This window comes from Colletotrichum scovillei (genome assembly GCF_011075155.1).
Source record: "Colletotrichum scovillei strain TJNH1 chromosome Unknown Contig00005, whole genome shotgun sequence".
In the NCBI taxonomy this organism is placed as follows: Eukaryota; Fungi; Ascomycota; class Sordariomycetes; order Glomerellales; family Glomerellaceae; genus Colletotrichum; species Colletotrichum scovillei.
The window spans coordinates 957,185-980,299 of record NW_023336263.1 but is presented as its reverse complement, the minus strand read 5'-3'; the positions used below and the strand labels follow the sequence as shown (position 1 = coordinate 980,299).

Genomic DNA, 23,115 nt, shown 5'->3' with positions numbered 1-23,115 from the left:
ACTTCACATAGCATTGAAGGTGTTTGAGCGAACATACTTTAGGTATCTGACATTACTTCGTGAACGAGCATACATGCGTCGGTATGATATTAAAGTGCCATCCACCGGGAAAACAAAACATTACTGGACTTCTCACCTCTGAGCCATCAACGCGTGAGCGAGGCGGCTAAAACAAAACATGATAGTTCTATAATGAAAACATGATTGATCGCAAAAGCTAAGGAGCACAGGCTTTCATGACGGGCGTTGCAAATACCGCAAGATCTCCGGATCCTGGCTCGGCGGGCACTTCTTCCCATTAACCCCAATGGAAGTCAGCAAGATCGGGTCCTCCACCAAAGTGCCAGGATGGACCTCAAGGCCATAAGATAACTCCACCTTGGCGCAGCGCGCCGCATCGATGAGCGCAGGCACATCAATCTCATTGTCTCCGGTGCCTGCCTTGGCAGCACGAATCAGAGCCTCTCTCTGTGCAGCAGGTATACTCGACACCCTTCCCGCAAGCTTCGAGCCCGGCGGCGGGGTTGAGCTGCCCCATTCGTAGTTCATCGGCCGCAACAGCGCCGCGCCCGTCTGAAGTACCCAGCTTTGCGCCGCCCCCATGTCCTCGACTTCCTCCTCAGCCTTCTTCCGCCATTTCGTTGGGAGAACCTTGGAAAGGACGTGTACCGTGCCGAGGAAGCCTCGCTTAACGGCTTGGAAGAAGCCGTAAACCAACTCGTCAGGCACTTGGCGAATGAGAGCGCCCAGGGGAATTACGAGAACACCGAACAGCATCGACCAACCCCATTGCGCACCATTAAGTGGGCGGGTGTCGAAGGCCTGACCACCCTTCCAGATGATAATCATTTGTCCAGCCAGGGTGGCGCATTGCACGCCGATGAACCAGGGATTTCGGAGGACGCCTTGGTACCAAATGTTAAGCTTGTTGTCGACGCGGCGGCAGTTGTGCTGGTTAAAGAACTGCATCCAGACGTAGATATTGAAGATCATCGTCTGCAGCGCCTCCCTCTCTGCGGTGGTGGTGGGATGGAAAAGTTGGTCTCCTGCGTAGTGGAGAGTGAACATTACTGCGAGCTGGTAGATTGCCTGGCCTAAGATCATCTTCCACATTGTGATGTTCACGATGGGCGCTGTACGTGGCTCTGGTCTGCGTTTGAGAAAGTCTGGTGAGGGGTAGTCAGTTGCTAGCCCGAGCGAGGCGAAGATATCCATGATGAGGTTGATGAAGAGTAGTTGAACGACGGTGAAGATGGAGTCTCCTGCCAACTCAGAGACGACAGTCAGAGTGCCGGCTGTGATGTTGATCGTGAATTGGAACTAGGCTTATGTTAGCAGATCTTACGCCGACTCGATACTTAGATTTCACATACTTGGAGGAACTTCTTCACAGCCGTATTGACAGTGCGACCCCATACCAATGCCTTCACGATCGATGCAAAGTTATCGTCAAGCAGGATGATAGACGCAGCTTCTTTAGCAACTTCGGTCCCTTGAATGCCCATAGCAAAGCCCACATCCGCGGCCTTGAGAGCCAACGCGTCATTGGTGCCATCGCCAGTCACGGCAACCGTCTCGCCCATTTTTTTCAGATGGGATACGAGTAGGAGCTTATCTTCCGGGCTAGATCTCGCCAACACCTGGAGCCGGGGAATGACCAGATCCAGCTGAGCGGGGGTAAGCTTCCGGAACGTTGGCCCATCCATAGCCAAGCCGCCGGCTGAGTAGATGCCGCACTCTGATGCGATGGCCTTTGCCGTCAGAAAGTTGTCCCCGGTGACCATCCGCACAAACACCCCGGCTTCCTGGCACTGGCGCACGGAGTCGAGGACCTCGGGTCGAAGGGGATCGCGGATGCCAAAGACGCCGATGAACGTCATGCTCGTAAAGTGCTTCTCGAATTTGATAGAGTCAGGGTCGTCTGGGTTCTCAAATGGTGCGTCAACATCTTTGTAGGCGATGACAATCGGTCGGAGCATTTGCTTGGCGTACTCGCGGATCGTTGATCGCAGGTCTTCTCGTATCTCAGTCGTAACACTCTGAACGGCAAGACTGGCCTTCGGTTCCTTAAGGATGTTGGTACACTGGTCAAAGACGACCTCAGCCGCGCCCTTGACGAGGAGTCGGTGCTTCCCACTGGGAAGCTTTGACATGACCGCCATCCACTTCCGCGATGCGTCAAAAGGGAACATGTCGACAATCTCGTTGTTTGCCCTCTCCTCGCTAAGTGGCCCCATGGCAAAGTACTCGCGGCTGAACCTGAGCAAAGCAGTCTCTGTGCTGGTCCCCACGAAGCCGGCATCGTTCGGATTATCGCTCTCGAATGACGTGGTATTCAGCGCGATGCTATTCTTCGTCAGCGCTCTCACATCGCCGCTCAAGGATTCCAGCAAGGCTTTTGGGTGTTCCTGGTCCGAGGCGTCATCGGTACTCAGGTCTTTCTTCACATCGTCCTTGCTGATCTCTCTCGGCGCGTCACCGAAGCGCTCATGGAGTCCGATTCTGCCCGCGACGACCGTCATGCTGTTCTGTGTCAATGTTCCTGTCTTATCTGAGCAGATGCATGTGGCATTACCCATGATCTCACAGGAACGAATCAGGCGGACGAGGTTCTTGTCCTTGAGCATTCTGGTCGTGGCAAAGGCGAGAGCAAGGGTGACGGCGAGGGCTAGACCTTCGGGCACGGTGATCACGACGACAGTGACGGCTAGGATCAAGAGTTTGAAAAAGGTCTCAGCCTTTTCGGAGGCAGTTCCTCTCATAGTCGGAAGCCCGACGAGGAAACGGATGAACAGGATGAGGAAGAAGATGATACCGGCAATCGCACCAAACGTGATGAGTTGCTTTGCTAACTTTCCCAGCTTCTGCTGCAGGGGAGTTTCCTCAACATCCTCTCTCAACGACATCAAGGTTCTGCCATACGTAGAGTTGGTTCCTACCGATGTCACTAAGTAGGCACCGACACCGCCAGAAACCGTTGTACCGCTGAGGATAAATGGGTCAGTCGCCGAAGATCTGTGAGCTTTTCGGTTGCGAATATCACTCTCGCTAGGCACATTCTTGTGCACCAATTCAGACTCGCCCGAGAGGGAGGACTCGTCGACCTGGATACCGGAGCCCTGGACTAGTACACCATCGACGGCAACGACATCTCCAGTCTCAATGTGCATGATTTCTCCGACCTGCACGTCGTACACGGAGATATTTTGTGTTTTGCCGGATCGTATGACTTTGACATCCCTCTGCTCCTTTCTCTCATTGAGCTTCGCGAATCTGGCGTTCTTTTGCCAATCCGTAGCAGCACTGGCGAACACGATTACCAGAATAGCCACTACAACGGTGACACCGTCCACCCATTGGATGTTCGGCTCGTCGTCAGACGCGTCTACTGTTTCGTAGATTCCAAGCGCCAGCGAGATTGTGGCCGAGATCGTGAGGAGGAACATGAGCTTATCGTTAAATGCGATCCATGCTAGCCTCAAAAATGACTTTTGCTTTCGTTTCGGGAGCCTGTTTTCGCCATAGATGCGCCTCCGGTCTGTATAGCCCTGAGCTTCATGTTGAATCAGGTCCAGGTCCAACTTGATACCGTGCTTGTGTTGTGTCGAAGGAGGTTGGGGCGTGATCGCAGCAGCCCGTTGTGCCTCTCCTGCAGCGACAGCCTCTTCAAACGATACTGTGCCCTCGAGACTCGTCTCGTCTACACTGAGGCCGGCGGCGAGATCTGTCCGCAAACCAGCTGCGAGGCCAGGGAGACCACCGAAGCGCCGCAGTGCTGATAGGTTGCGCGCGGTGATGAGCTTGTGTAGTTGCGTCGGCGTGAACGCGAATCTGTTATTCTCGATCACGGTATCATCGCGAAGGTCCAATTCTTTTTCGTTGTCTTCCAGCTGCTGTGCGAATTGCTTGCTGAAGGGGTCTTTCGATGAGGCCTGGCCTGTATCTGGCTGGCGCGGCGCGGCGGCCGTGATCTCGTCGGCCATCGTCTGGTGCCTCCAGTTGCCAGAGGAAGTTTGTTTGGACAGCGGTGGGCGTGACGACAGACAGATGTTCAAAGTCAGGTCTCAAAAATGGCAAGAATTGACGAGGAGAAAAACAGAGACACGCAGCGCCAGTGTGTCCATAATTCCATGATCAGCAGGGGGGGAACAACAGTTGGTAATATGTTATGGTCATCTGGAGCCGACCTTTGGGGCAACGGCACGGATCTGAGAGCCGCGTCATTGCATCTTGGCGAATCTCACATTCGTGCCGAGAGAAATCCAAGGCTTCTCGGCACGCTATGAGGATGTTGACTGGTCGGGGTGGGTTGGACGATGTCTGGGACTAGGACTCGTTGCACAAGCCTTATGGCCTTGGGTCGTGGGGGATGTGGAGATCAACGGGCTTCGGGGGGTTGACCCGCCAGGCAACTGAGTCGGATTTTGTTTGCAACCGTACGGCGAAGGGTGGCACGTGGACATCGGTGAGTCCGGGGATGTTCGCCTCTCGAGATGGCATTCGGGCGAGAGTGAAGCGGAGATGTGTGGTCTTGGGTGACTCTTCGGCCGTTCGCGGTGGTCATCCGGGGCACTTTGACGCCGTCTTCTCGGTGTCGGCGTGGCTGTGTTCTTCGGAGGATGCGAAGGAGATGTGGATAGTTGCAGGGAACGTCTGGCCTCAAAAGTTGACTTGGCCCAGTTATGTCAGCGGCTGTTCGGCTCATAAGCGCCTTGGCGTGTCTAGCGAGAGACTTGGCTTTGCCCCATTGACATCATTCAGGGTTTTGTTTGCACGATGTTTCGTTTCGTAGCTTTGCTTTTGGGTGCTATACTAATATTTGTGTTCATTCAATTCAGTCAATCCGAGGTACTGCATAACAATCGCTTGAGTGAAGTAGACTAAAGCAATCTGCTTCCTATCTCTTGAATTGAGAGGTTCACTCCTATTTAGCCTTAGCTCACGGTGGCTAACAGAGGCAACATCGAAATGAGCTCACTGAAAATAGTCACCATAAGGTTTCGGTTCAGTGGAATTGAGGAACATGGAATACTGGGTTGCTGAGGCCAAACTCAATTGAGCTCGTCAATGAATGAAGAATAGGACTCGGATGAAGAGTAAAACTCTAGGGCAAACGTGGTTACTGTCCACTTTGACCTGAGGTTTCATTTGACATACCTAGGTATACATGGCGTCGATACACATGAAAAGCTTGGCGATGCTCACCTTCTGCCTCAAAGCAAACGCAATCTAGCAGAGAGAAAAGATGATCCTAAGCTTAAGGTGAAATCAGCATCCATATTTCCTTCGCGACGCCTTCTACCCTGCATAATCTTGTACAATGTCTTTTGCGCATGACTCTAGTGCTTCATCCTTCTGATCTCGGCCTTGAGATTCACCAAGCCTTGGGAATCCATTTTTTACACATCGCTATCTTCATATTGTGCAGCTAATCGGCCTCGGACAATGAGTTGGCGTTGTCCGCTCGGACTGGACATTGTGGTCACTAGCGCTCGGCCGCATGCATACTAGGCGATGAAACCTAGAACACGACGTACCTTATGGTAGCCGCAATCTCGAACATCAACATCATCACATCACCATTCAAGCCGCGGATACGTTGCAGCATCTTCAACAATCAGTCAGCGGCATTACTTCTCGTTTCAACTGAACTCATAAGCAATGCCTTCCCCAATCCGTAACATTGCCATCATCGGCGTAAGTCTGGACCTCACTGGGCATGAGAGCTTCCCTTAGAGTACTAGTAGTAGGTTCATGATCGAATACTAAAGCTCCCAACCTCAGGCGACGGGCCAAATGGGCTCTCAAATAGCCAAGACCTTGCTTCAGTCCGGCTTCAATGTCACTGCAATCCAGCGTTCCGACTCCACCAAGACCGTTCGCTCCGGAGTCAAGTCCATCAAACTCGACTTGAATGACGTCAGTGCTCTCACTACAGCCTTTCAAGGCCAGGACGCGGTCATCTCAGCTGCACCGGACCCAATCGTTCTGGATAACCAGAAGCCGTGGATCGACGCTGCTGTCGCTGCCGGGGTAAAGCGTATCGTCCCTTCCGAGTACAGCACCAACGTAGACTCGCCGCTCGCCGAGGGTCTGCCCATCGTCGTCGATAAGGTCCGCGCCAGACGCTACCTCATTGAGAAGATTGCCGAGAACGGCAATAAGTCGAGCTGGATGAGCGTCAACAACGGACCCTTTTTCGAGCTCGTGCTTGGCTTTGGTGGGTTGGGTCCGAATTTCCGGAGCAAGACGGCAAAGTATCACAATGGTGGCGACAACTTGATTGGTACTACAAAGATTTCGGATGTCGCCGAGACGATTGCCAAGGTCTTACGTGATGAGGGGGGACTGTACAAGGAGGCCGAAAACAAGTCCATATATATCCATTCGGCGGCGGTCAGTGAGAAGCAGTTGACGGAAATAGGGGAGAAGGTGACGGGTCAGAAGTTTGAGGTGCAGAACTTTGATGTCGAGGAGGTTTACCAGAATGCCAAGGCCAAGTTCGCTGAGGGCGACAAGTCGGTCTGGGTTGACTTCTACTATCAGATGATGTATGGGAAGGGCTATGGAGGCAGCGAAAGCTTCCAAGAGATGAGTTGGAACGACAAGGTCGAACTGAAAACAATGAGTGATGAGGAGATCGAGAATGGGATCAAGAAGGCGGCTCAACAGGCTGGTATGATCTGATCAGTTGAGAGATGAGTCAATAGAGATGTGATTGTATTGTGACAGCCTTCCTAATCGAACATGTATGGCTTCAATCCTTGACCCAGTCTGAAGATCCTTAATCCGTACGCCTCCGAACCAAACTAAGTGAAAGCAAACGCCTCAAAGCTTCGAGCGACCCCTCCAAGCATGTCCCATCTCATCCTTGAACGTAGCAAGCTCATTCCTCTTGCTGTCGCCACCGTGGCTAACCTGAACAGGCTCATCAAACACAGTCTTTTTCTTCTTCTCCTGCCTCTTCTCCGCATCAACGTACTCCCGCTCACCCTCGCCAATGTACAACTGACGCGGGCGCCAGATCTTGACGCCGCCCTTTTGCAGCATCTGCTGCCTCCAGTGCGCCAACCATCCAACGCAGCGGGGCACGGCAAACAGAACCGGGTAGAAGTCAAGCGGGAAGCCCATGGCTTGGTAGATGAGGCCAGAGTAAAAGTCGACGTTGGGGTACAAGTTGCGTTTCTTCATGAACTCGCTCTCGCGGGCGTACTTCGCAAGCTCCAGCGCCGTGTCGAGGAGCTGGTTGCGGCCTGTGACTGCAAAGACCTCCTCGGCCAGCTGGCGGATGGCAGTCGAACGAGGGTCGACGTTCTTGTAGACGCGGTGGCCGAAGCCGACGAGCACACGCTCGCGCTTCTCGACCTTTTGCATGAAGGCGGGAACGTTCTCGGGGCTGCCGATCTCCATCAGCATGCGGATCGCGCTCTCGCTGGCACCGCCGTGACTAGGGCCGTAGAGCGCGGCGCAGCCGGCAGAGACGACGCTATAGGGGTCGACGAGACTTGAGCCGACCTGCAGGACGGTGGCGGTGGAGCAGTTGACCTCGTGGTCGGCGTGGATGATGAAGAGAGCGTCGAGGGCGCGCTCCAGGACGGGGTGAGGCTGGTACTCGTGCCCGCTCAAGTGGTCGAGCAGGTAGAGGAAGTTGCCGGTGTAGCTGAGTCCCTGGGCCGGGCGGTTGAAGGGTCTGCCCTGGCGCATGCGGTACGAGGCGGCGGCTACCGTGGGCGCCTTTCCGATGATGCGGAGGATCTGCTTGTCGAGCATCTTGAGGGCCTCGAGGTCGCCTGAAGCCGCGTTGGTGTACAGCTTCTGCCCTTGCAAACTCGGGTTTGACTCGGGCGCGAAGGCACCCATTGATGAGAAGGAGGCTTGCAACATGGCCATGGGATGCGTATCGTAGCGGAACGACTTGAACATGCCCTCGATGTCGCTGTGGATGTAGGTGTGGTGCATAATCTCATCTTGCCATTTGTTGTACTGTGACGTTGTGGGCAGCTCGCCGTAAATGAGAAGGAACGCTGACTCCAAGAAATGCGACTTGTTGACAAGCTGCTGGATGGGGTAGCCGCGGTAGCGGAGGATGCCCTCCTGGCCGTTGATGTAGGTGATGTTGCTCTGGACCACGGCGGTGTTCATGTAGGCCGGGTCGTAGACTCGGAGACCCTGGTCGGTCTCATCCTCCGCGCGGTCATCGCCGCGAGCGGCCTTGATCTTCTTGATATCCGTAGCCAACACGGAATTCCTGGTAATGGGCAGCTCGTAAGACTTGCCAGTGCGGTTGTCAACAATGGTCAGCGACTGTCGCGGCGCGTTGGTTGCGCCACGTGGCGCGTTCTTTGCAACGGTAACCATTTCCAGTGGGGAGCTGGGGGGTTAATTCTGAGAAATGCTGGCTTCGAGAGATGAGATGACAGTGGAATTCAATGGCTTTCAATAGGACGTTGCTTGAGCCCGGGCGGATGGGATCTCAGATGCTACGGACAATGTTCCTTGTCCGGAGAGCTTCTCCTGAGCAGGTGAAAGCTGCGCTAAGACCGTCGGTTGACGTCGGGAGATCGGCAACTGTGCCCGAGTGCCGAGGTTCAACTGCAACTCTCCACGAGTTCCACCAGATCCCCAGATTAGTGGCTGAAGCTAGCTGCATTTGCACATGCCATGGGTGGGATCATGGTCTAGGAAGAAGCTTCCATCCTGGTCCAGGAACCACCAGATGATCATGTTCTCCTCGTCGGACCAGCGGCGATTCTTGCGCGCACAATGAACTCGGCATCATCCTCCAGTAGATATTCATTCTCTGGGCGGGGCTGAAGCCAATCGAGGATGCGACTCTCTCTCGTGGCATTTGATCCCATCGCATGTGATCGGAAGCTGCAAGCAAACCTTGCAGGGTGCTTCCATCGATGCACGGGTATCACTAGAGGCCATGCACTTTGAGTAAAGGTGACCGAAAGATGCAGTGCCGTAAAAGCCTAGAGACTGAATTTGAGAGAAATAGAAAGAGCCGATTCCTTGAGTCCGGGACAGTGTTTACTAATAGTGGTTGTGTTCGTGATTTGTGAAGGAGCTGCCCACAATTACTAGACCCGGTCTCAACTCGTGTTAATCCCTCAGAAACGTCTGCATCACAGGGACCTACTCTATCTTCCGCTCCACCTTTCGGACAGTTGTAAAAAGAGTCGATAGCACTTTTCTCAAGTTTCTGAGACAGACTTTCTTATAGATCTGAGTGTCATCGCGAAATTTAGCGCGTGGTGCTAAGCTCAGTCTGATCTGGATAAGTACGCCAATGAGAAGCAACATACAAGCTTCAACAGGAGCGGAAAGCTGCAAACCTACCAATTCATGACTACGCAGTAACACGGATGACTGCTTCTTTCCTTCCTTTCTTCTCTCAATCCGAGCTTCAGTGAGATTACTTATGGTCCGTCGTATCCATGATCTCTACATCCGCAGGGAGTTTCAGCGATTAATATGAAAGTTAGGTGACAACGGTCATCAGTGGAAACTTAGTTGCGTATCAGACTTGAAGTTTCCGTGCTTGGAGTGATAACTCAAAACCATACTTCAATCAGAGAATTGAGCCTTTTTGGAATACCTTTTGGAAGCTTGGCAATCCATCTCATTCAAAGGTTTCCCGTATCATACCATGAAGATGTCGATGTGTGCATTAAGTGCCTTCAATAACCCTGATCCATGCAAAAATCAGAACAAGACTCATGGTTCGAATGAAGATGCCCAGACTTTAATTCTTAGTGTAGATACAACGGCGACAGGCTTCCCCGCAAACCCGCTTAGTGGGCTGCCTCAAGGCTTGCTCTGAACAATTTGGGGTAAAAGCAGGGTGAATGTTCGCATTCTGTTTCCTCCGCACTTCTTTGCAGATCACCTCCGGATATCTTAATAGCGCACTGCACATCACTGCAAATGAACTTCCTTTTGAATTCATCCTTCCAAAAGGTCTCGGGCTAATTGATCGCGCAACCAAGCACGCCGACGTCACTTACCAGAACCATGGGATTGAGGAGAAGAACATGCATCTTAAGCACCCCGGTTGACCCGGATCGTCCTCCGTGTGGAGGAATCCAGGCTCGTAATTTCTCCGGGTAAATTGCTACAAAATGTCGCTTTTGCCATGGTTTCTAGATGCCTTACCCTAAATGCTTGCTTGAAAGTCTTGTGGGTCCCAGACTTGCAGGCAAAATACTCAGGATCGAAGTGAGCAAGATGATTTTGACATTTCTGTGCACCACCTTACTACCGGTGGTCGCGTTGGGAAGCATCGACCGGTTTGTCTATCTCTGACAATTGATTGTTAGACCACCTTCCAGCTGACATATCTAACTTAGACAGCGCGTTGTGTCCCAATTCAATGTTGTCCGCACAACTTTGATCGATAACAACACCACGCCATTGCAAGTCGGCAACGGCAACTTCGCCTTCAATGTCGATAACACAGGCATGCAGGTGAGTATCAACTGCGACCACACAGTGTATGTACCTCAAGGAATTCAAGCTGAAGTTGCAAACTCTGAGAGACTTTCCTGCCCTTCAATACGCTTTCGAGCTGGGCCTGGCACAACGATTCGCTTCCAACCAACGGGTTTGTCATACCGCGAGGATCTTGAACAGGATAAAATGCTGAGACTTCACCTACAGCGAGAAGCTAAGCGACTACACTGGCGTTCCTATGCTGACCCACGGCCGAAACGTTTCCTACGACATCCCTGACTCCAAGCTCCCGCAAGTCTCGCAATGGATCATTGGGAACCCTAATCGCATCAATCTGGGCCGGATCGGTCTGAAGTTCAAGGGAGAGACACTATCTGCAGCGGCCATCGCAGAGCCAAGACAGGAGCTGGACCTCTGGAGCGGCATCATCACCTCAACTTTCAAAGTCGACGGTAAAGCCGTCAAAGTGGTCACACAAGGCGACTTCGCAACCGATGCCGTCACCTTCCAAATCGAATCGGTCCTCGTGTCCTCTGGTGACTTGAACATCGAGCTCGACTTCCCGTACCCACCGATTCACACGACAAAGTACAAGTATGAAGTCTTTGCCGGCGTGTACGACTTCCCGTTGAACCACACGACTCGAATCGTCAACAGTTGCGGGCGATCCGATCTGGCGCATATCTACCACGAGTTGCAGGAGACGAGCTACTTTGTTAACCTGCGCTGGTCTCATGGAGCGCCTTTAAATCTCTCGCGGGATGAACCAGAGGGCTCTGATAAGGTCGACGCTCATCGATACACGCTTTCCCCTGTTGGTGGTACTAACCAGACTGCAACTTCTTTGACCTTTACTGCGGACTTTTCACCGCAGAAGCAGGATCCCAGGCCTCCGGCCGATGTCCAAGAGGAAAGCATTGCTGAATGGCACGACTACTGGAACGAGGGCGGTTTCGTCGACCTGACCTTATCATCTAACCCGAATGCTACAGAGTTGCAGAGACGCATCATTCTATCGCAATATCATGTCCGCGTTAACAGCGCGGCATCCGGCCAATCACCTCAGGAGAGTGGACTGATGAACAATGGGTGGTACGGTGTGTACACGCACTCATGTCACATTCGAAGCGATTTTCGAAGCTAATTTAGGCAGGTAAATTTCACATGGAAATGGTCATTTGGCATAATGCCCATTGGGTTACATGGGGACGAAAGAAGTATTTCGATGACATATTCCCGGAGATCTACGAGACTCTACTTCCATCTTCCCTCGCAAGAGCGAAAGCACAAGGGTGGGAGGGGGCCAGGTAGGCTCGCTTCAATTGTAGAACTGGTTGGCCTACGATCTAACTGTATATGTAGGTGGCCCAAGATGACGGAGCTAGAAACGGGTGTCAGTTCCCCTGGTGGAATCAACGGCCTTTTACTTTGGCAACAGGTACTATTTTCAGCTTCCGGACGCAGCGCCAATTCACAGAGAAATACTTTGCTAACAAGACAGCCTCACCCCATGTACCTCGCAGAACTTGCGTATCAGTCTTCACCGACCGATGACACCCTCAAGCAATGGGATGCAGTCTTGACGGCGACTGCCAACTATATGACGTCGTACGCCTGGAAGAATGAAAGCTCGGGACATTATGACTTGGGCCCGCCGTGAGTCTGACTTTGACACAGACGGATGAAAAGAAGTATAGGCTGATCATGGAATTCTCCCAGCTCATACGGCGTAACTGAGAATACCCCACCTTCACAGACATTGAATCTAGCCTACGAGGTAAGCACAATCCAGCTAATCTACCAAAGCCCTCGTCTTACATCGATACACCTAGATCGCATACTGGAGATACGGACTCAATCTCGCCCGCGAGTGGAAGAAGAGACTAGGCCAGCCGATTCCCGAAAAATGGACAGAAGTAGCCGAGAACCTCGCCCCGCCACCACAAGTGGACGGCCTATACGCCGTATACGAGGGTTTGAATAGCACATGGTGGCAAGACCCCACTCTCAACGGGGACCCGCGCAGCCTCATCATGATGCAGGGGATACTGCCAGACACCCCAGCCGTCGACCCCGACGTCGCGCTCAAGACGGCGGATAAGGTGTGGGAGGTGTGGACGGACCAGAAGATCCGCGGCTGGGGACGGCCTGTGCTGGCTATCAATTCGGCAAGGATCGGGAACCCGGAGAGGGCTATTTATCACTTGACGGCGTATGATTACTGGAAATTCGACGATGCTGGATATGCCATTCGCGGTGGAGATGGTATGTCGTCTCCTTTTTGACACCTGTCACGTTGCTGACTGTTGACATAGGCGGCACGCCTCCCCCTTTCATGCCCGGAAACGCTGGATTCCTGTATGCAGGTAAGTCGTGATCCTCATATCTGCCATGAAAACCCTTGGGAACTGACGATCCCTAGTCGCATACATGGCCGCTGGCTGGCAAGGGTCAGAAGGCGACGCACCCGGCTTCCCTCAGGGAGCTGGATGGGTCGTCAAGCAGGAGGGACTTCAGAAGGCACCCTGAGGAGGCCATATAGTATTTGTGATTTCCTATGATGAATCAAATTTCGAATCCTGTGACTTCAAAAAGGTTTCCAAACCTGTGCATGACCTTAACTGAGAACAGCGAATCTGGCCGATGAACTTTGATTCTTCGAATAACCTGAAGTTTAGATTACTGCGCTTGTTTTGTGTCTTCTTCTACCACTCTCTAATCTCTCCACCGGGTCCAATGAATCCAGGGCTGACCCAAGCCTTCGCATCCTTAGACAACTCACGAACTTGCGCCTCATCAATCTCAATACCCAATCCAGGCCCAGTCAGAAGATCGATATACCCATCTGTGACCTTCCACACCTCCGGGTTATGAGTATAACTCGTCAGATCCTGACCCGTGCTGTTGTAATGAATCCCTAAACTCATCTCCTGAATCACGAAATTCGGCGACGCAAAGTCAACCTGCGCATTCGCAGCCAACGCAATTGGTCCCAGCGGACAATGCGGCGCCAGCGCAACATCATACGCCTCCGCCATAGCCGCGATCCTCCGCATCTCAGAAATCCCGCCGACGTGGGAGATATCAGGCTGGAGAATATCCACACACCCGGCCTCGAGGAACGGCTTCACATCCCAGCGGCTGTGCAGGCGCTCGCCAAGGGCGATAGGGATCGAGGTAAGGTGGCTGATCTCCTTGATGCCGCCCAGGTGCTCGGAAAGCAAGGGTTCCTCGATAAAGAGCGGGCGGTGCGGCTCTAGGGCCTTTGCGAGTTGCTTGGCCATGGGCTTGTGTACGCGGCCGTGGAAGTCGACGCCGGCGTCCATGCCGAGGGCTTTTACGGCCTTGACGCGTTCGACGGCTGCGTCGAGGGCGTCGGGGGAGTCGAGCCAGCCGAGGTCTTCTGTGCCGTTCATCTTGACGGCTTTGAAGCCCTGTTCCTTGCGGGCTCGTCTGTTGTGGGATACCAGTGATTAGAAGGGCTGCGTCTGGAAAGATGATTGATGGTTTTGGTGTTCACTTACGCCTGCTGTTCTACGTCGTTTGGTCGGTCACCGCCGATCCATGCGTAGACCTTGAGCTTATCTCTCACCTTTCCTCCTAGGAGCTGCCAAATGGGGAGTCCCAGCTTTCTCGCTGTTGAACGTTAGTCACAGCATCGCAGGTAAGGCTGTATCAAGTCTGCTCACCCTTGAGATCCCATAAGGCAATGTCGATGCCTGCCAACGCGCTCATGAAGACCGGCCCGCCGCGATAGAATGTTGTCCTCCATGACATCTGCCAAATGTGCTCAATGTCGCTTCTTAGGGTCAGCAAAGTGAAAGTGAATGGTGGGATAAATCGACATACTCAGCTTCCATGCCCGAATACCTCTCAAACCAGGCGTCGAGACAGCCTTCCACGGCTTGAGTGTGGCCCTCGAGAGATGCTTCGCCCCAGCCAACGTTGCCCGCCTCATCTGTGATCTTCACGAATAACCACCGAGGTGGCACTCGGAAGTACTCCATCTTTGCGATCTTGCCCATGATGACTGGAGTTCTGCTGACAATGACGTCGGTAAACTTTGATACGGTGCCTCAGAAGAAGTGAGGTGTGAAACAAAAGACAGGTCGACAGCTTCGCTTGACTCTGATAGACAAACGCTTCAACCAGCTTACTTGAGGCAATCGTGAGCTGATATTACCACCTCAAAGCGGAGCTTGACGGAGTTGAATGACGGGAAAGTCGGCTTGAAGTCCGGAACCTCTCCGACCCGCCTCCTCAGCCGCCTCTCGTCTCCCGATCCGCCTCCGAATCGCATATCCCTCCCCCGTCGGAGAAGGGAGCATGGGTATTACCCGGCTACACGCAGTGGTGGAGAAGGGTGGGATGAGGTGTGCGGGGTTCGGTACACCCTCACCCGAGTCTATTGCCAGGGGATGGAGGGGTGGTGCGGGGTCCAAGGTGTACGCTTTTCCGTTCGGTGAGGGTACTGCACAGATGAAGAGCGGAAAAGGTTCACCGAGGCGGTTCACAAGCTATTGGTGGCTTGCGGATTCCCGGTTCTATCAAATTGAGATTACAACGCTACGGATACTGGTTTATCCTCATGAGAGATTCACAACATCTATTATTCCGTGTCTATGCTTGGCCCGCTCTGATCTTCTTCTGCTGTGCCACCCAGGTCTCTACCGCCTTCTTCAGCGTCTCCGGGTCCGACTCGCCAAAGATGTCTTGACCGAGGCGGGCTGGGAAGTTGTAACGGTGCTTCCTGTCCAAGGCGTTGATCTTCTCGAAAACGTCCTTGGGGAGCTCAAACACTAGTAAAAGTCAGTGCCTATCAAACTGAAAGTGTAGACACCAGTTTCTGTGATCACATACCTTCAAAGTTCTTCTCGATTCTTGAGGGAGTGACGGACTTGGGCAACACCACGGTGCCTCTCTGAACTGACCAGCTGATAATGAGTTGCGCCGGCTCCTTACCGAGGGACTTGGCCAGCTCGGCGATGGCGGGGTCGTCAACGGCACTGATGCAGATTAGTTCATATGCTTTACACAATTCTCGGAAGAGAACACGCAGGTATTTGCTGGCCACTCACCGAGGCAGGTTGTAAATGTTGTTAGCGAGGGGGCTGTACGCCGTGACAACAATACCCTGCATTCACAAGCCCACAGATTAACGACCCTACAACGGGAATGCAACATCGGAGATTTTTTCCGCTTCGACTGGACATGGACTCACCTTTTCCTTGGACCAGGCCAGGAGGTCGGGCTGCTGCAGGTACGGGTGCGCCTCAATTTGGTTCACCGCAGGCTTGATCTCGGCCTTGTCCCAGAGGTCCTCAATCTTCTCGCGGGTGAAGTTGGAGACGCCAATGGAACGGATCTTGCCCTTCTTGACAAGAGCCTCCATGGCCTTCCACGTCTCGATGACGGGGACGTCGATGACGTCGACGGCCTCGGTGACGGGGTGCAGCGGGAAGCGGGTGGCATCGTCCTTTTTGTTGAAGGATACGGGCCAGTGAATCTAATGCACGACATTCTTGCGTTAGGGATGGCAGATCGAGAGGGGCGGCAAGTGTAGGTGGAAAGCATGACAGAAAAGGTAGATGATGCTTACCAGGTACAAGTCGACGTAGTCAGTCTGCAGGTCGCTGAGGGTAATGTCTAGTGCGGTCTCAACATCCTCTGCCTTGTGGTGGGTGTTCCAAAGCTTGCTGGTGACCTGGGAGGGGAGAGACAAGGATCAGCCATCTAATACCCGATGCAGTGAGTAGGGGAATGATAAAGCTTACAAAGATGTCTTTCCTTGGGACGCCAGAAGCCTTGAGACCTTCGCCGACTTCCTTCTCGTTGTCGTAGACGGCTGCCGCGTCAATGTGGCGGTACCCCGACTTGAGGGCATGCTCAACGGCGTTCTTGACCTCATTGGGCTTGGATTGCTACAGATTCACATGATTGATCAGGAGAATATTCTCTATCAGCTCACCATCCTCGAAAACTTACCCAGGTGCCCAGGCCAACCGCTGGGATCTCGTGTCCTGAGAGAAGCTTGAAAGACTGAGCTAACGTCATTGTTGTAGAGCAAGTAGCTAAGTGCGGCGATGCTTCCGTGATCGGATGTAATTGTATAGACGAAGGTCAGAAAAAGTGCAGTTATCCGCGTGGGTTATGTTGGTCTATCATATGTCACTCCCAACACAAATAACAAATTTCTCCAGAGCTCTTATATCCCCAATTTGAGGCTGTCGTCACTCCCATCTCGCCTGCAAGATTTCCGCATCACACAATGAGGGGTGTCTAACACGGTCCGTTGGCACGGAATTGGCCTTATGTAAACCTCTTTTTCCGGCCTTTTCCTCCCATCTTCTCTACCCCCACTTAACTCTGCATGGCTCCCGTCAAGCAAGACGACGTCCGACAGCCGGGACCCGTTCGTAAGAAACCCCTTGAGACTAGAGTTGCTAGAGACGGTCCAGACGGGATGGTGTCGGGATGTTCCCCGCTCGGTGGTCTTCTTTGGCGCAACTTGTCCCCACCCCCGCGTCATCACACCCCGAGAACGCCATCGAACAAGTCCCTCGCGGGATTGCCGAGGAGCACCGAGACCGGGTCTGACACGTTTTCCATCGTGAACGTAAATTCCAACGAGGGGTCAACAAAAACCTCACGACTGAAAGAAGAACGTTGCAGCATCGTGATACCCGGAGTCGTCAATCTCAATCCCCCAAGTCTCTCTCAAGTGAAGCTCAGTCTCTCACAACCTCTAGCTACCTAATCCTTCCCCCTTCATCACTCAAAAACACACATTCACATCACAATGGCAGACGTCAGAGTACCACCCACGGGCGTCTTCGTCCCAGTGCCAACCTTCTTCCACTCCGCCTCTGATTCCGCAGGCGCCCTCCAGCCCAAGGTCGACATCGACACCCAAGTCAAGCACAGCGTCTATCTCGCAAAGAATGGTATCCGCGGCCTGGTTCTCCTCGGCTCAACCGGCGAGGCCATCCACCTGAACAAGGCCGAGCGTCACGACCTCGTCGCCGGCGTCAAGAAGGGCCTCGAGGAGGCCGGCTTCCCCGATTACCCCATCATGGCCGGCGTCTTGACCAACGGCATCGACGAGACTCTCGAGTGGCTCGAGGACTACGCAAAGGCTGGCGCCCAATGGGGTCTGGTGCTCGTTCCCGGATACTTTGGTACCGCCGCGAACCAGGAGAACATTAAGGAGTGGTACACTGTCGTCGCTGACAAGAGCCCTCTGCCCATTCTTGTGTGAGTTATGAACCGTCAATTGCGAAATGCGCTTTGCACGCGCGAGATGGCATTCGTGCTAATTCGGCATAGATACAACTACCCCGGCGTCACAAACAACGTCCTCGTCGAGCCCGACACGTACAAGGACCTCGCCCAGCACCCCAAGATCGTCGGTTGCAAGATGTAAGCAACTCCCAAAGATGCACTCAATCTCTACCCCAGGAACCCTTCTAACACGGTCCCCCCAAACCCCAGGTCCCACGGAAACGTCTCCCTCCACATCCAAGTCTCCTCCGACCCGCGCATCGACCACTCCAAATTCCGCGTCTACAGCGGCTTCGGCCAACAGCTCGCGCCCATCGTCCTCTTCGGCGCCGCGGGCGTCATCGACGGCCTCGCCGCCTTCTACCCCAAGACGGTCTCGCGCCTCTTCAGCCTGGCGGAGAAGCGCCCCGTCGACCAGAGCACCCTCGAGGAGGTGCAGCGCCTGCAGTACGCCGTCAGCCGCGCCGAGGACTTCATCGGCAAGACGGGCATCATTGGTATCCGCGAGGGTATCATCCGCAAGGCCGGCTTCGGCGCGCTCGAGGGCGGGCGGTTGCCGCTCAAGGGACGCTTGGATGAGGGTACCTTCAAGGCGTTGGATTCGCTCTTGTTTTCGGATATTCAAAAGATTGAGGACTCTCTGTAAGGCACTAGTAGCTTAGACGAGTTGGAGCTGGGAGCTTATGAATTGCATGATTGGCCATGATACCAAACATTGAGAGGCTTGACATAGCCGTCAGGCACTATTTTGGTGCCACGGAAAAGCACACTGCTTGTTTCGCATGCCTGTGTCTGTCTCATGGTAGCGTTGTGACTAGTGGACCTTGATGCCGATGAACCCAGTGACCAGTCTATTCCCCATGATCCTACTTCCTAACGCCGTCTCTCCACGTTTCCCCGCGTCTGTTCTGGGGCCGTCTATCCGAGAGGTAAGAAGCCTGGTGTATGTCCTCGTCTGCATGCGGACCAGGCCTGTGTAGTAGATAGGGTGTATCTTGCTGTATACATGGACCCACGCGTGTATATATGGAAATGTGATCACCACCTTTAAGTCTTGACTTGACGATGCTAGTCTCTTATCTCAAACCATTGGTATCGATACTTTGACCAGCTCACAATGTCTACAGATCTCTCTTCTGAACATGCAGACCTGCAGCCTTCCAGGCCTCAGGGCATTGGGTACGGCATCGACGAGCTCAAGCCTAGTGCGGTTCAGTTCGAAACCATGGAAGAAGGCGGCCCTCAGAAATTCAAGCTTTCCAAGGCCGGTGGGGATGTCGCCTTGGCACTCTTCGACAACGTGGGCGATGTGCACGAACCCATCGACCCGGAAGAGGAACGTCGACTAGTCCGCAAGGTTGACTGGATGATTCTCCCATACATTTCAGTCTGCTACGTCTTTTTCTATGTAAGTTATACTGCCTAGCCTTCTTGCCAAGCACCGCCAAAAGGCTTGTTTCTCCGTAGTCACCAAGACCACGCATGTCTAACGTAGGCAGATTGACAAAACCACCCTCTCATACGCTGCCATCTTCGGTATCCAGAGTGATCTCAAACTCAAGGGCACCGAGTATAGCTGGCTGTCATCAATCTTTTACTTTGGATTTCTCGTATGGGCTCTGCCCACAAACTTTATGCTGCAAAAGTTCCCCATCGCAAAGTATCTCGGCCTCAACATCTTTGCCTGGGGTGCGTTTCTCATGCTCCAAGCCGCTGCACCCAACTTTGGAGCCTTGGCCGCGCTTCGTGCCATCAGCGGAGCAGCAGAGGCATGCGCCGACCCTGCCTTTATGATCATCACCAGGTCTGTCCCAGCCTTTTCTCAATCTGAATTATTCTATAGATCAAACATCGCTGACTGAGCTCAGCATGTGGTACACCCGCCGGGAGCAACCCATCAAAATAGGCCTCTGGTACACCGCCAACGGCATCGGCATCGCCCTCGGCGGCCTCCTAGGCTACGGCATCGGCAACATTAAAGGCGTGCTGGCGTCCTGGAAATACGAGTTCATCATCGTCGGCACCTTGTGCTGCGCGTGGGGCATCGTCATTGCCGTGTTCCTGCCGGATAACCCCATCACGAGCAGCAAGCTTACAAACCGCGAGAAGAAGATCATCGTCGAGCGGTTACGCGAGAATCAGACTGGCGTGGAGAATAAGACGCTGAAGTTCTATCAGGTGCGCGAGGCGTTTACGGACTACAAGCTGTACTTTTTCTTCATGATTGCCTTGTTGCAGGCGATTGTGAATGGGGGGACGTCTAATTTTGGGACTCTGATTATCAAGGGCTTCAAGTTTTCGACATGTAAGTCAAAGCTTCATCACCGCTCAGTTAGCCTTGATTTCTAACATGCCGGTGTAAAGTGGTCACGGCGGTCCTTCAGATCCCCTACGGAGCCATCATCTTTATCGCTATTCTTGCGTGCGTCTTCATCAACGACAGGCTGCCGCCGAATAATCGTTGCTTCGTGCTGGTGCTCTTCTTATTACCCAACGTCGCTGGGGCGTTTGGTCTCCGCTTTGTGCCTGATGACCAGCAGGTCGGCAGGCTAATTTGCTACTATGTGAGTTTTCGCGAATGTGAACCTCCTGACGTGCATCATTCTGACAAGTCTCCATTGAAGTTGACCGGCTCCATCAATGCCTCTTTCGTACTTCTCCTCTCGCTCCAGACCGCCAACATCGCCGGACACACCAAAAAGGTCGTCACCTCCGCGTGCCTGTTCCTGGGATACTGCGTCGGTAACATCGCGGGTCCCTTCTTCTACAAGTCGGACCAGGCGCCCAAGTATGAGTTGGGTATTTGGAGTATGATTGTCGCTCACTTGCTCGAGGTTGTGGTTGTGATTGCCCTGCGGTTTTTGCTCAAGTGGGAGAATGATAGACGGGACCGAGTGCAGGGGGAAGTCGCCGAGGTTGATTTGGATGCGACGGCGTTTGGAGATTTGACGGATCGTGAGAACTTGAACTTTCGGTACATTTACTGATCAAGCGTCAAGCCTGCTGACTCAAAGACGTTCTGCCATAAGATTTGCGATGTGAGAGTGCGGTCTGGGAGCAATTTAGATCACTGAAGCTGGGGTTTATGTTAGTCTCGAAATCGTAGCATTGCCTCACTCTATGGTGCAATATACACAGGCATTGCCGTAGCCAAAGTTCCCCGAACTACGTAGATTGAGTATCAGCGTCTCTGAAGCCATTCGCATAAGAGCTTGCTCAACTCACTTGCACCTAGAGTGAGATGCATCGCGTGCTAAAGAACAGTATCGTGGACTCACTAATAACGGATAATGATCCGCGCAAACACACGGTTATAAATCGGGCGTAGTGAACAGCTGCCGACGCCGGTGCATTTGGCGCCGACAGCTAAATGCTAAAGTCTGCGCAGCTTTACCTTCACCACACCTCACTCAATTCTCATTGCGCTCACCAAGACTCATCGCAGCATTAGTTACAAAGCCCTGCCAGTAACACTGTTATCATCATGTCATCTTCTGCACCTCCTCCGAGACCACCGTTCTCATCTCTTCCTCTAGACCCTGCTGGGCCTCCTGGAAACGCATGGGGTCTGTACGGCAAAGATGACCGCTTAGGGGCGCTGAACCTTCTCACCCCCGCAATCGTAGCCGCTGCCGCAGCATCTGAGATTCGAACTGGTCAACGAGTATCGCTGGATTGGTCATTGAATAACCCTTCTCAGCCAAGTTTCGACCGGGCACCATTCGAGTCTAAACTCGTCAATCGAGCTCATCCGAGCGGCGTGAAGAGGACGGTGAATGATGATATTTTGCACTTCAACACACAATGTAGCAGCCAGTGGGACGGCTTCAGGCACTATGGTACTCAACTCAAGGCTGCTAATAAGTGAGCGATATCACTAACTGTAATAACCTAAGGGTACCAGAAAGCCAAACGATACTATAACAACACGACCCAAGATGACCTGGATAACCCCGGAAACATTGGCATAGACGGCAAGTTGACCGTAAACTGTGCATTCATCCTCATTTGGCGACTGACTTCTAGCGCAGCTTGGGTCGAAAAGGGCGGCATCGTCGGCCGCGGCGTCCTCCTCGACTACGCCAGCTTCTGCGCCCGCCACTCCCTGCCCCTCGACGCCTTCACAAGCAGCGACATCTCCCTCGCTCACCTGCAACAGGTCGCCGCTGAGCAGAACATCACCTTCCGGCCGGGCGACATCCTCTTCATCCGCTCCGGCTTCACGGCAGGCTACAACGCCAAAGACGACGCCGCGCAAAAGGCCGTTGCGGCACGCGCCAGCCCAGACTTTCTCGGCCTTGAACCCACGAAGGACGTGCTCCGTTGGATATGGGAGACGGGGTTCGCGGCCGTGGCGGGCGACGCGCCGAGTTTCGAGAGGGCGCCCATCGCGGGCCCGCATACGGCTGTCGGCGGCGTGTGGAAGGGCGAGGCGTGGGAGGAAGAGATGCAGGGCGGTGGTTTGCTGCATCAATGGCTGCTGGGAGGTTGGGGGTTGCCCATTGGCGAGATGTTTGATCTCGAGGCTCTGAGTTCGATGTGTCGGGAGCTGGGAAGATGGACCTTCTTTGTGAGCAGTGTGCCGCTCAAGGTAAGTCTTGAAGACTGGTTCTTTTTCGATTCGTTTCTTCTTCCATTACTCATGTTGGAGGGTATGTTCGCCTCGAAAAAGCGTACTGATAATTTGTTTCCACGTGTAGGTTCCGGGTGGTGTTGCCAGCCCTCCCAACGCCGTTGCCATCTTCTGATCCCAGAGTCACATAGTCTTGGGATGGTCATCCTATTTAGAGTTTTGGCCACGTTTTGTGAGAATAATAGAGTTGCTTTGGTGTTCTAGTCTTCTTCACCTCGGTGTACCTCAGTGTTCGGGAGTGTAATCAATGTGTCAATGTTCCATTTCTGGCCTTCCCCGGTGATGGGATGTTGCTGGTTCGCTTGGCTTTGCTCGGACTTTGCGGCTGGTTGGCGCGTTTGCAGATCCCTGACATTTTCAAATTTAGTGGTCTGTCGTCTCTGGAACATAATTCTTCGTCTCTCTGTAATTCAATAGCTTGGCGAGTTCTCAGCACATCATCGTTTAGAGAGTTCTCTAATTCGAATTGGTCACTCGTCATCTCGTGTTACTCTCATCCCGCCTCAAGAGTCAAGACCCCCCAGCATTGCTAGCATATGCCATGTAAGTTGGGAGCCCCAACGACCACTCCCCCAACCATTCGACTCCGTATGCCACTCCAGATGATTCGACTCGGGGGTACCAGGGGAGCCTCCCCCGCAAGGAACCATCCATCACCCACAAGGATCCTAATCCAGACCGGACCAGCAAGGCGAGATCAGGCCTAGGGGGCCACAAAGGAAGTAGGAGGCAGACTAGGAAGACGG

General features: G+C 53.3%; 9 protein-coding genes across 9 annotated transcripts; 5 read left to right on the top strand and 4 right to left on the bottom strand.

Moving 5' to 3' along the window:
• Positions 1-234: 234 nt before the first annotated feature.
• HER10_EVM0008771 (calcium-translocating P-type ATPase) lies at positions 235-4,085 on the bottom strand (the record flags this gene model as incomplete). Its single annotated transcript, XM_035478280.1, has 2 exons — positions 1,374-4,085; positions 235-1,320 (listed from the first exon to the last, which is right to left on the bottom strand). The coding sequence occupies exons 1-2, from the start codon at positions 3,981-3,983 to the stop codon at positions 235-237; spliced, it is 3,696 nt and encodes a 1,231-aa protein (XP_035334216.1). The 5' UTR covers positions 3,984-4,085.
• A 1,492-nt stretch (positions 4,086-5,577) lies between these two features.
• Positions 5,578-6,687, top strand: HER10_EVM0001824 (uncharacterized protein; the record flags this gene model as incomplete). Its single annotated transcript, XM_035471559.1, has 2 exons — positions 5,578-5,697; positions 5,785-6,687. Exons 1-2 carry the CDS (start codon positions 5,662-5,664, stop codon positions 6,685-6,687), a joined length of 939 nt encoding a protein of 312 aa, XP_035333752.1. The 5' UTR covers positions 5,578-5,661.
• A 141-nt stretch (positions 6,688-6,828) lies between these two features.
• HER10_EVM0013295 (uncharacterized protein) lies at positions 6,829-8,358 on the bottom strand (the record flags this gene model as incomplete). Its single annotated transcript, XM_035482658.1, has 1 exon — positions 6,829-8,358. One exon carries the CDS (start codon positions 8,356-8,358, stop codon positions 6,829-6,831), a length of 1,530 nt encoding a protein of 509 aa, XP_035334532.1.
• A 1,872-nt stretch (positions 8,359-10,230) lies between these two features.
• Positions 10,231-12,984, top strand: HER10_EVM0003514 (uncharacterized protein; the record flags this gene model as incomplete). Its single annotated transcript, XM_035473189.1, has 11 exons — positions 10,231-10,292; positions 10,353-10,470; positions 10,542-10,606; positions 10,663-11,552; positions 11,609-11,762; positions 11,818-11,893; positions 11,957-12,111; positions 12,175-12,232; positions 12,288-12,720; positions 12,771-12,821; positions 12,878-12,984. The coding sequence occupies 11 exons, from the start codon at positions 10,231-10,233 to the stop codon at positions 12,982-12,984; spliced, it is 2,169 nt and encodes a 722-aa protein (XP_035333853.1).
• A 158-nt stretch (positions 12,985-13,142) lies between these two features.
• HER10_EVM0008954 (mandelate racemase/muconate lactonizing enzyme domain-containing protein) lies at positions 13,143-14,799 on the bottom strand. Its single transcript, XM_035478459.1, has 4 exons — positions 14,305-14,799; positions 14,145-14,254; positions 13,980-14,091; positions 13,143-13,908 (listed from the first exon to the last, which is right to left on the bottom strand). The coding sequence occupies exons 1-4, from the start codon at positions 14,478-14,480 to the stop codon at positions 13,161-13,163; spliced, it is 1,146 nt and encodes a 381-aa protein (XP_035334230.1). The 5' UTR covers positions 14,481-14,799; the 3' UTR covers positions 13,143-13,160.
• Positions 14,800-15,075: 276 nt separating this feature from the next.
• Positions 15,076-16,509, bottom strand: HER10_EVM0003774 (aldo/keto reductase; the record flags this gene model as incomplete). The annotated part of the gene is made up of 7 exons (XM_035473438.1): positions 15,076-15,254; positions 15,316-15,461; positions 15,534-15,589; positions 15,677-15,961; positions 16,055-16,159; positions 16,230-16,376; positions 16,441-16,509. The coding sequence occupies 7 exons, from the start codon at positions 16,507-16,509 to the stop codon at positions 15,076-15,078; spliced, it is 987 nt and encodes a 328-aa protein (XP_035333875.1).
• Positions 16,510-17,052: 543 nt separating this feature from the next.
• On the top strand, positions 17,053-18,441 carry HER10_EVM0006111 (dihydrodipicolinate synthetase). Its single transcript, XM_035475706.1, has 3 exons — positions 17,053-17,709; positions 17,782-17,874; positions 17,947-18,441. Exons 1-3 carry the CDS (start codon positions 17,255-17,257, stop codon positions 18,380-18,382), a joined length of 984 nt encoding a protein of 327 aa, XP_035334031.1. The 5' UTR covers positions 17,053-17,254; the 3' UTR covers positions 18,383-18,441.
• A 412-nt stretch (positions 18,442-18,853) lies between these two features.
• Positions 18,854-20,723, top strand: HER10_EVM0006531 (MFS allantoate transporter; the record flags this gene model as incomplete). Its single annotated transcript, XM_035476114.1, has 4 exons — positions 18,854-19,144; positions 19,236-19,540; positions 19,605-20,041; positions 20,101-20,723. The coding sequence occupies 4 exons, from the start codon at positions 18,854-18,856 to the stop codon at positions 20,721-20,723; spliced, it is 1,656 nt and encodes a 551-aa protein (XP_035334060.1).
• Positions 20,724-21,220: 497 nt separating this feature from the next.
• On the top strand, positions 21,221-22,484 carry HER10_EVM0012831 (uncharacterized protein; the record flags this gene model as incomplete). The annotated part of the gene is made up of 4 exons (XM_035482213.1): positions 21,221-21,575; positions 21,633-21,710; positions 21,768-22,327; positions 22,437-22,484. 4 exons carry the CDS (start codon positions 21,221-21,223, stop codon positions 22,482-22,484), a joined length of 1,041 nt encoding a protein of 346 aa, XP_035334506.1.
• Positions 22,485-23,115: the final 631 nt, after the last annotated feature.